The sequence below is a fragment of the Glycine max genome, chromosome 8 (assembly GCF_000004515.6).
Source record: "Glycine max cultivar Williams 82 chromosome 8, Glycine_max_v4.0, whole genome shotgun sequence".
NCBI classification, from domain to species: Eukaryota; Viridiplantae; Streptophyta; class Magnoliopsida; order Fabales; family Fabaceae; genus Glycine; species Glycine max.
Window position 1 is genome coordinate 36,069,529 of NC_038244.2, and position 9,924 is coordinate 36,079,452.

The window sequence follows — 9,924 nt, forward strand, 5'->3', positions numbered from 1 at the left end:
AATAATACAAGAATATTATCTGGGTTTCTTTTAGCAAAGGATAAAATATATTAATAGTAAATACAAGGGGCACCTAGAATCCAGTACAAACCGATAATATTATCTGATATGCACAATTAAAAATTATAATTATCCTATCATATTTTAATCTTGTTTTCATATTTTACCTTTTCCTATCATATTTTAACTATCAAACAAATTTATAAATATATTTTAATCCATAACTGTTTTAGAAGACATTAAGAAAAAACTCTTCTGAATGTATTTTGCAAATATAAATATATTTTAATCCATGCATATTTTTCATGTAAAATCATTAATGATTAGATAAATATCTAGATTCGTAATTAGTTTATAATTTAAAGTTATTCAATTATGATAATCCATAAAAAATAATCAACCATAAATGGTGATCTTATGAGATATTTATAACTCTTAATATAAGAATAAGAGAAATGGTTGGATTGATTTGATATATTTGGAGACTATAATAATAAATAACTATTATTATTGTTTAAAATATTAGCTCATATCATTGAAACACAAAATTTCAACATATGATTGTGTAATTTCTCTTTAATTATATTTATCTAAAAAAAATCTCTATAATTACATATTTTCTTATAAGTAATTAAACATTTTTTCTTAATCTATTAGCAGTTGATGATAATACGTTACTGTTAATGATAATAATTTAATTATCTTCAGAAATTTTGATTATTTATATTTTCATAAGACTTTAGGTATATAAGATAAGTATTATTTATTCATCTCCACGAATTTGAAATTTTGACTATGCTTTAAATTTGGATAGAATTCATCTTCATTTATCTTTCATATATCTCAAAAGATAGCCCAACTCTTTAAATATAGTTCTCTAGCTCTCTATAACAAATTGGAATTAATGATCTTAGGTGAAGCTGCTGATTTTGCATGTGGATTTGTATCGCACAACATGAAAAGTGTGGCTTCGACAAGGAAAAGTGGTCTGCTCCTATGGCTTTGCGGAATACATTTGTGCTTCTTGCTCGTTGGTTGCACTTCATTTAGGTTTTTCCTCGTCTTCCTAACTTCTTTATTTGCTTCCTAGTTCGCAATGAATCTCACGCGATTATTTTCGTTTTGGAAGACATTTATAGCTAGATTTAATTTTCCGATTAATTTCTTCAACGTTATATTCATTTGCAGTTTTCTTAACGAAATTATGATTATAATATTTTCTATTTGTTTTCTTATTTTTTCATATTTTAAATTTGTTGATATTTTTTGTTACCATATTATTGGTATAAAACATTCATCGATTTGGTTGTTAATTAATCTTTATATGGAGATCTGAGTGACCATTTTTAGTAAATTTTTTTCATTCCAACCGTGTTTTTTTTTTTAATTTATAAGACTCAAACTTGAAACTTTATTTAAGGAGATTAAATTTAATATCATTCAAATCAATGATTTATTAAAAATTTAATTTTCATTTTTAAATTAATTAGAAATAATTTTACATGTAACTTTTAATTAATAATTATAAAAATTAATAATCTTAATATACATTATACGACTAAAAGATAATATAATTCTTTTTACAGTTTGATAAATGTACTTAGGGTTTAGGGTCTAAATTGCTTCATACTGTCATAAATGTACTTCAGATAATATACTCCTTTAGGGTTTAGGGCGTAGATTGTTTTAGTTTGCCGATTCGCTCGAATGTCAACGTTAATTATCCTTTTAATGGCAGGAGTTTAAGGGAGGTCAACGGTCCTGACTCAACATTTAATCATCCTGAAGTCAAAGTGTATGTAGAAAAAAATCAGGTATTAAATTCTTATTTCAAATGTAAAAATCCCCTTAATTATTATTATTATTTCAATTGTAACTATATTGGCCTCTTAATTGTTTCATGAATTGGGTATAATTTTCAGGTCATAATGGAAAATGGCATCATTCGGGTCAGTTTGTCAAAACCGGAGGGCACTGTCCTAGGAATATCATACAATGGAATAGATAATGTGCTTGAACGTCGCAACAAATTTAATAATAGAGGGTATACCTACGACGTCTTTAATTATATTCACTAATTAATTTTCTTTTAAATCATCGCCTTTTCAATTAAATTAAAGTTGAGATTTTCTAAGACTAAAACTAAAAAATTAATAAAGTTGAAGTTATGATTTAATTAACAGACATTCGTGTTTGCAGGTATTTTGACATTGTCTGGAATGCACCGGGAAGCACTTCCAAACTTTGGGGGTAAACCTTTCTCCACAAGTTGTTGTTGATTTTTTTTTCTTTCCAAAAATATGTTTTTTCCGTTGTAAAATTGGTAATGTTTGGATTTTATCTTCGTGAAATATTTTGTTTGTTTTTTTTCTTAGAAAATTATAATATCTTATTTTGATCCAAAGTAAGGTTTAGATGAATCTAAGGATATGTCAAGAATTTATTGAAGTTCAAAATCATCATAAATTATAAAAAACATAATTTATGGATTATTTTTTTTGCAATTTATGACTGATTTTCTTCATTTTTAGTGGTTTTTCTGTAATTTTTAGTAATTTTTAACCTCAAATTATATATATATATATATATATATTTATAATTTTCCATTACTAATTTCTGAGGTTGATAAATTTTAGTTACAAAGTTTTGATAATTTACATATAAATTAGTCTATCGTTAATTTTTATATTTTAAAATATATAAATCATTTAATTGTTTAAGGACTGCATTGATAAAAGACATATTTTATATAATAATATTGAAAGTATAATTTTTTTTAGATATAAAAATCATGAGAGTGGAATCCAAGTGACTAATCTATTATCTATAACTATTAATAAAGATAATTATCTTTTTTGGTGTACATATTTTTTATTAATTTAATATATATATATATATATATATATATATATATATTATAATTATTTTTATTTTCTTTATGAACCTTTAAGATATAATTGTTGTCACTTTCCTAAAAAAACTGTTACCGCCATTTCTATAAAAACTCTTCTACTAATTTCTTTAACTACTTTTTTTTTTTTTTAAACAAAGATAGGGGCACGAAGTGTCTCCTATTTAATTATTAATAAGACAATTATTTCGTTTGGTATACATATTTTTTATTTCTAAATTGCCCTTCAATATATATAATTGTTCTTATTTCTTTCCTAAACCTTTAAAATGTAACTATTGTTACTTTTCCTAAGAAAAACTACTACCCTTACTTTCTTATACTGTTTTTTTTTTAAATAGCGATAGTAACACAAAATATCACTCTTTCAACTAATTATTATAATAATGATTACCTCATTTGATATATACATATTATTATTTACAAATTACCCCTAACTGTTTTTTCCATTACTACTTATCCAAAAAAGAAAAACGAAAAAAAAAATATTACCACTCTTATAACGTGAATACTTAAGTGTCTAACTATCGCACCAACCTCAATTATTTTGTAAATAGTGAGCCACGAAGTACCTTATTTGCCCATAGTATTTATAATGTCATCACACACTTGTAACTTGCACCAAAAAATTCAAACACTTGGCAATAACAAAATCAAGTATCGACTAACTAACCAATCTCTATATCTCGGATCCACAGAATCCAAGGGAGTAAATTTTCTGTTATAGAAGCAAGTGAGAACCAAGTAGAGGTTTCGTTTACAAGAACGTGGGACATGGACAGCTCAAGTCTCCCCTTAAACATAGACAAAAGGTGAGTTTGTTTATCTGGAAAAAAAAATCTTAGATACAATTAATTTTTCTCTTATACTTAATTTTTAACCCTTTTGTATATAAATTTACATATAAGTTATACCTTTTTTATGAAATGTGTCCAATTTTGTAGGTATATTTTACGTAGAGGTAGTTCAGGATTATACATATACGCTATATTTGAGCATCCCAAAGATTTTCCTGCACTGGAGATAGATCACATTAGGATCGTTTTCAAGCTACAAAGGGACAGGTAAGTAGAAAAATATTACCATACAATATGCATGCACAAATATAATTATAAGTACTTTTTTATAATAATAAATACATAAATGAAATATGTAAAACTAATAAAATCTCATGTGCACAGGTTCCACTACATGGCTATAGCAGATGATAGGCAACGAGTCATGCCAACGGCAGAAGATAGATCTAAAGGGAGACGCCTTGATTTTGATGAAGCAGTTCTAATAACCAACCCTAGTAATCCAGAACTTCAAGGAGAGGTACATCTTTTTCTTTTTTAAAAATTTGATCACATCTTTAATGGTCGGTTCTCTTTGTATGCTTGGAAAAGTTAATTCCAGGAAAATAATACTTTTTTTTAAAAAATCCTTTCATAAAATTGATAAGTATTTTAAAAATAATATCGTATTTAATAATTTTGTCACTTTTTTTGTTGTTTATGCGCATGATTTTATAATTGAAAGAGTTTATTAATTGTTGGACTGAACTTTGATTAGGTTGATGACAAATACCAATATTCTTGTGAGAACAAAGACAATAAAGTTCATGGGTGGATTAACTTGGACTCCAATTCCAATGAATCTGTGGGCTTCTGGATGATAACACCAAGTAATGAGTTTCGTAGTGGTGGCCCAATTAAGCAAGGCCTCACTTCTCATGTCGGGCCAACCACACTCAATGTAAGTCCAAAACTACTTATCTTTCATTTCTTACCATACTCAAATCACAAAAAGGATAATAATTATTCATATGATAATGATAAAAATTGGGTTTATTCTGTTTATTTAAAAAAAAACATCATAAATCGTAAATTACGTGTGAATTTTTTTATATAATTTAAAAAGGAACATAACCAACTAAGATCAGCTTAGTGCAAGAATAGTTAAGATAGCATGCATGAAGTGAGAAGTTCAAATCTCAATATAACCTTTGTACATCATTAAAACAAAAAGAGTAACAATATTATAGCATCAAATCTAATTTAATGATTTTATTTATGCCTAGATACTTCATACCACTCATTACTCGGGGAAGGAGGTAACCATGGCATTAAAAGAAGGGGAACCCTTCAAGAAAGTTTATGGCCCTGTTTTTGCTTATCTGAACTCAGTTTCTAGTGGCCATGATTCACAAGCCCTATGGAGTGATGCTGTACAACAGGTGCTATATAACGAACAGCACTTGAATATACCATTAAAAGTGTGCTCATTAAAATTTAATTTGACTGATTTTTTTTTCCTTGATTTGTAATTTGTTTCACTTATTTAGCTGTCTGAGGAAATCAAAAGTTGGCCTTATGATTTCCCTAATTCAGAAGAATTTTTCCCAGCCAATAAACGAGGAAGGGTGGAAGGAAGATTACTAGTCCAAGACCGGTACATGTTCATGAATTATCTAATTCTATTTTATAAATTTTATAATGATAGAAAAGAGCTAATGTTCCTTATCTTTACCTCCAGGCACATTCAGGGAGGGAATTTTGTATATGGCGACAATGCTTATGTTGGTTTGGCTCTTCCGGGAGATGTGGGATCATGGCAAAGACAAAGCAAGGTATTTATGCTAATGAAATTTAGTTTCTATTACATTCCAATCTTAGTGGCATCATTGAATTAAAAAAAAAAATCTAGTCATTGAGACACAAGGTTTTAAAAAATAGTCTACAATCATGATTCGGGTTGTAATATCAAGATTTTTTAATTTTTTGTAATCATAAGGCAACCACAATTTGAATCGTATTAGTCAAGTATTTGTCTGTAATTTGTCGCAATATCAATAAATGTGACCGATATTTAAAACCTTGATGAAACACTAAAATTACGTGATATTACCAATGTTTACTTACAGGGTTACCAATTTTGGACTGAAGCTGACAAAGTAGGTCAATTCACAATTGAAAATATTCTACCGGGGGACTATGATTTATATGCATGGGTTCCTGGCATTTTTGGGGACTATAAACATAACACTACTATAACCATCACACCAGGTACACAATTTTTCACAAATTTCTCATAAGATTGTTAGGTGACAGGTTAATTAGTCTTCCTCACGAATCTAAATCATTCTTGTTAACATGTTTGTACTCTATTGTAGGTTGTGTTATCCAATTGGGTTCACTAATATACCATCCACCAAGAAATGGACCTACCATATGGGAAATTGGCATTCCAGATCGCTCTGCTGCGGAGTTCTATGTTCCAGATCCTTATCCTAACCTCATCAACCGATTATACATTGGGAAACCAGCACACAAGTTAGCCCAAAACTCAATCAATAATGATTGCTTATGCTTTTGATCCGTTTACTATTTTCTGTTTTATCTTAACATTCCTACATTGACAGGTTTAGACAATACGGATTATGGCAGCGTTATACCGAGTTATACCCAAGTCAGGACCTCGTTTATAATGTTGATGTCAGTAATTATAGTAAAGATTGGTTTTATGCTCAGATTCCCAGGTAAATTTTCTAATAATTGTGAAAGCTATTCCCTGTTGAAAAAATAGGTTATGCACTAATTTTATATCATTATTGAATCATAAATTATTAAGTATAATAAATTTATTAACTTTTAAAATAATTACTTTAAATATCACATCATGATTTAATTAGTTGAAGGATACCAATTTTTATAGTAACAGTGCAGAACGGTTAAACTTATTAATTTATGTTAACTCTAAATTCCAATTCATGCAGGAACATAGGAAACAACACATTTAGCCCAACAACATGGGAGATTAAATTCCATCTCCCATTTGTTATAAGAGGCACCTACACACTGCAACTTGCCTTGGCCTCAGCTACTCGTTCTAACTTGGTGGTAAATGACGATAGTCTTACTTAACTGATAAGTGTTTATAGTAGGGGTGTTTATATAAACTAGTTTGAACCAAACCGTTTTCAGACTGAATTAATTTTGAATCGAATTGGTTCGATTAAATAAAACAAGCTGATTTTCAAATAAGTTTGGTTCAAACCGAGTTGGTTTTAAAACTGATTTGATTCACTTAATAACATTGTTTTTTATAAAAAAAATTGTTTGTAAACTAGTTCAAAACTGATTCAATTTTTAAATAATTTCAAAAATCAGTCCTCAAATTTGACTTAAAAATCGAATTTAAACAAGTTTAAAATCGGTTCAGTTTGATTTTTTCTTTGAACTGGTTTTTGCACATCCTAGTTTATAGTTGTTGAGCTTGGTATGACCATGATCATTTCATTAACACTGATATGGCTTATTAATTTAGGTTCGGCTCAATAACCCTGTGGCTCGTCCTCCACACTTCTCAACGGGATTAATAGGCCGAGACAATTCCGTAGCAAGACATGGCATCCATGGATTGCACAGGCCTTACAGCATTGAAGTACCAAGCTATCTATTGGTGGAAGGAACCAACACCATCTATTTGAGGCAATCAAAAGGTCTAAGTCCTTTCCTAGGAGTTATGTATGACTACATCCGTTTGGAAAGACCTGAAACTTAGAGGATTTAACCGTGCTAAAGGCTCTGGTTAAATTGTCATTATTAGTCTTACAATGAATTGTTAGTTTTTCATTTCAGGTTTTCAGTTATTGATTATGTAGGTAATATAGGCTGGTTAGCAGCATTGATTTATAGAATACAATTCTTCAATTTATTGGATAGCAGCATTGATTTATAGAATAAAATTCTTCAATTTATTGGATAGCAGCATTGATTTATAGAATACAATTCTATTCTTTGATTAATTATTCAAATTGATTGGTTACACATGACTGTTTCATTGCCATCAGTTCCATTTTACTTAGGTTATTTTTTTACAAATTAGCTAAAAGTTAAAAAGTTAATTGAAAATTTAAGATGTAACTTGCTAAATTATAAGTAGTCCGTAAAATTAGTTTGTTGAAATTACTAAATAATATAAAATAACAGAAAAAATAAATTATAATTTATTTTTAAAATAATTAAAAAAATTGATAAATATATTAAAGATAAAAAGAGAAAAAGTATAAAGAAATTAGAAGCCAACTTTTTAAAAAAACTAAAAACCACTAAGAAATTTATTTATCCAACTGTCAAAGCTTTTCACCTAGTAAAGAATGAAAAACTAATTGAAATTTATGTTCTTGCACTTTTTTGTGGAGATGTATGCATCTCAGTGAGAATACCAAATACGCTTAAACTGCGGTAAACCTCCGAAGATCAAGATCTTTTTAAAAATATCTTTAGTTAATTAAAAAGGCTTACACTAGCAATCCATAAAGGATTGAACCGTAAAAACGAGAATAGAAGAAAAGAAATAACAGTCTCTACTAAGAAACAAACCGTGCTTGGCAAGCAAAGGACTGAAGGAGTCAAGTCAGCCAATTGGTTAGACTCTCCACAAACATGCAGAAAAAAGGCATTGATGAAATTTATCCTTCAATTTGCAAATCTCCTCTCTTAACTCATGAAACTGAGTATGTTGTGAATGGTCTTCAATAATAATCTTGACTCCACCATCAAATTTTGAATAACATTATCACACAGAGCAGTTACCAAGCCTTCGAGAATAAGCTTGGACAAAATTTCCCATGCTACTATGAATAACTCCACCACAAGAAGCAACACCTGCCACTTGAGCAGAATTGGCCCTAGTGTAAAACAGCTAAAATTTGAACTTTGGGTCTACCAATATTTATTATTAATTTTTTAAAGTAAAAAATATCACACATGTTAATTAAAAGACCTTACATATTATTATTTTCTTTAAAGTAAAAAAATATATTTTAATTTTTATTCTAGGTCTCATTTTCTATTGGACCGACACTTCAGTTGAGATTAAAAATTTCACTAGGAGAATAGCTCCAAGTATTTGTATTGTAGCATCACTAACAACATCGTGTCCATTGGTTGCAGCACACAGGTATTCACAACTATTCTTCATGTCCGGAATTAGTGATTTGATCAAAATACTAATCAACATAGGCGGAGATATAAGGTGGGATAGATGATTAAGATCACTGTTCATGTTTTAAGGGTAATGAAAATATGTTGACCGTGTTGGTATTTAAATTTGAATAAAACAAAAACATTTTATCTAGTACTTTTATCCTGGTGTCACATTTTTTTACATAATTTTGAAATATTCATTGAGAGAAAATTAAAATAAGTTTTCTCATCATTTATTATCATAAAAAGGAGTGACAGAACAGTCTAAAAAATATTATAACTATAAAAATGAAAAAAAAAACATTTTTGTATTTTATTAAAATATGTCTCACCTTAAACAAGAGATTTTTTTATTTTATGTGTAAAACTTTTTTAGACTAACGAAAGTCCTATATCACAAATAAGATTAGTCTTTAATTAAGTAAATTAAGAAACTGGTCTTTAACTCGAAAAAAAAAACAGTTTCCTTTATTTTCATTTAAGGTTAAATTCGCATATTTTAGGTAGGATCAAAATTATAGTAAAAAAGGCATAAAATAAAAATCTAAATGTCTTCTTGAACAAAAAAAATAAACTTAAATAAAAAACATATTAAATTGATAAATCAAACGTTAGATTCATATAATTAGTAGTAAGTAAACAGAAGCTTCAAATTGCATTTAATCTAAAAGTTTGACGTGCTGGGTTTTTTTTTTTTCCGGGGTTAAGAACACGGGTGTCTTCCAAATACACATATTTAAAAGAATATTTTAGTAAGTACACTAACGAAAATTATATTTTAATAAATTATACTTTGAATATATTTTAAAACCATTCAAAGCGCTCGACAGTAATTGATCGAGAACATTCATGGGCCATCAAGAAACTTCATTGGGAAATCGACGTTGCCCTCGATAGCAAGAAAGTGAAGAAACTAATTTCTTTTTGAATTTTTTATTTATTGAAAATCATACAAACCACATTCCCCGCTTCCTTTATAAGTAGCATACGTGAAGCACCGTATGCCTCATGGTCTCTACTCACTCTCTTGTGCCTTTGAGT

General features: G+C 28.5%; 1 protein-coding gene across 1 annotated transcript; it reads left to right on the top strand.

Annotated features, from left to right (window-relative positions):
• The first annotated feature begins 1,928 nt into the window (after nucleotides 1-1,928).
• On the top strand, nucleotides 1,929-7,456 carry LOC100792575 (rhamnogalacturonate lyase B). Its single transcript, XM_026129429.1, has 14 exons — nucleotides 1,929-2,044; nucleotides 2,200-2,250; nucleotides 3,610-3,723; nucleotides 3,856-3,975; nucleotides 4,093-4,228; nucleotides 4,466-4,648; nucleotides 4,974-5,129; nucleotides 5,238-5,344; nucleotides 5,429-5,522; nucleotides 5,817-5,958; nucleotides 6,066-6,225; nucleotides 6,315-6,431; nucleotides 6,669-6,792; nucleotides 7,220-7,456. The coding sequence occupies exons 1-14, from the start codon at nucleotides 1,929-1,931 to the stop codon at nucleotides 7,454-7,456; spliced, it is 1,857 nt and encodes a 618-aa protein (XP_025985214.1).
• The last annotated feature ends 2,468 nt before the right edge of the window (nucleotides 7,457-9,924 follow it).

Bases quoted from the DNA above. Each gene is read 5' to 3' on its own strand.
- LOC100792575 (XM_026129429.1), top strand. From the start codon at position 1,929: ATGGAAAATGGCATCATTCGGGTCAGTTTGTCAAAACCGGAGGGCACT. The intron at 2,045-2,199 runs GTATACCTACGA...TCGTGTTTGCAG, and splicing joins AACAAATTTAATAATAGAGG to GTATTTTGACATTGTCTGGA. The intron at 5,345-5,428 runs GTACATGTTCAT...CTTTACCTCCAG, and splicing joins AGATTACTAGTCCAAGACCG to GCACATTCAGGGAGGGAATT.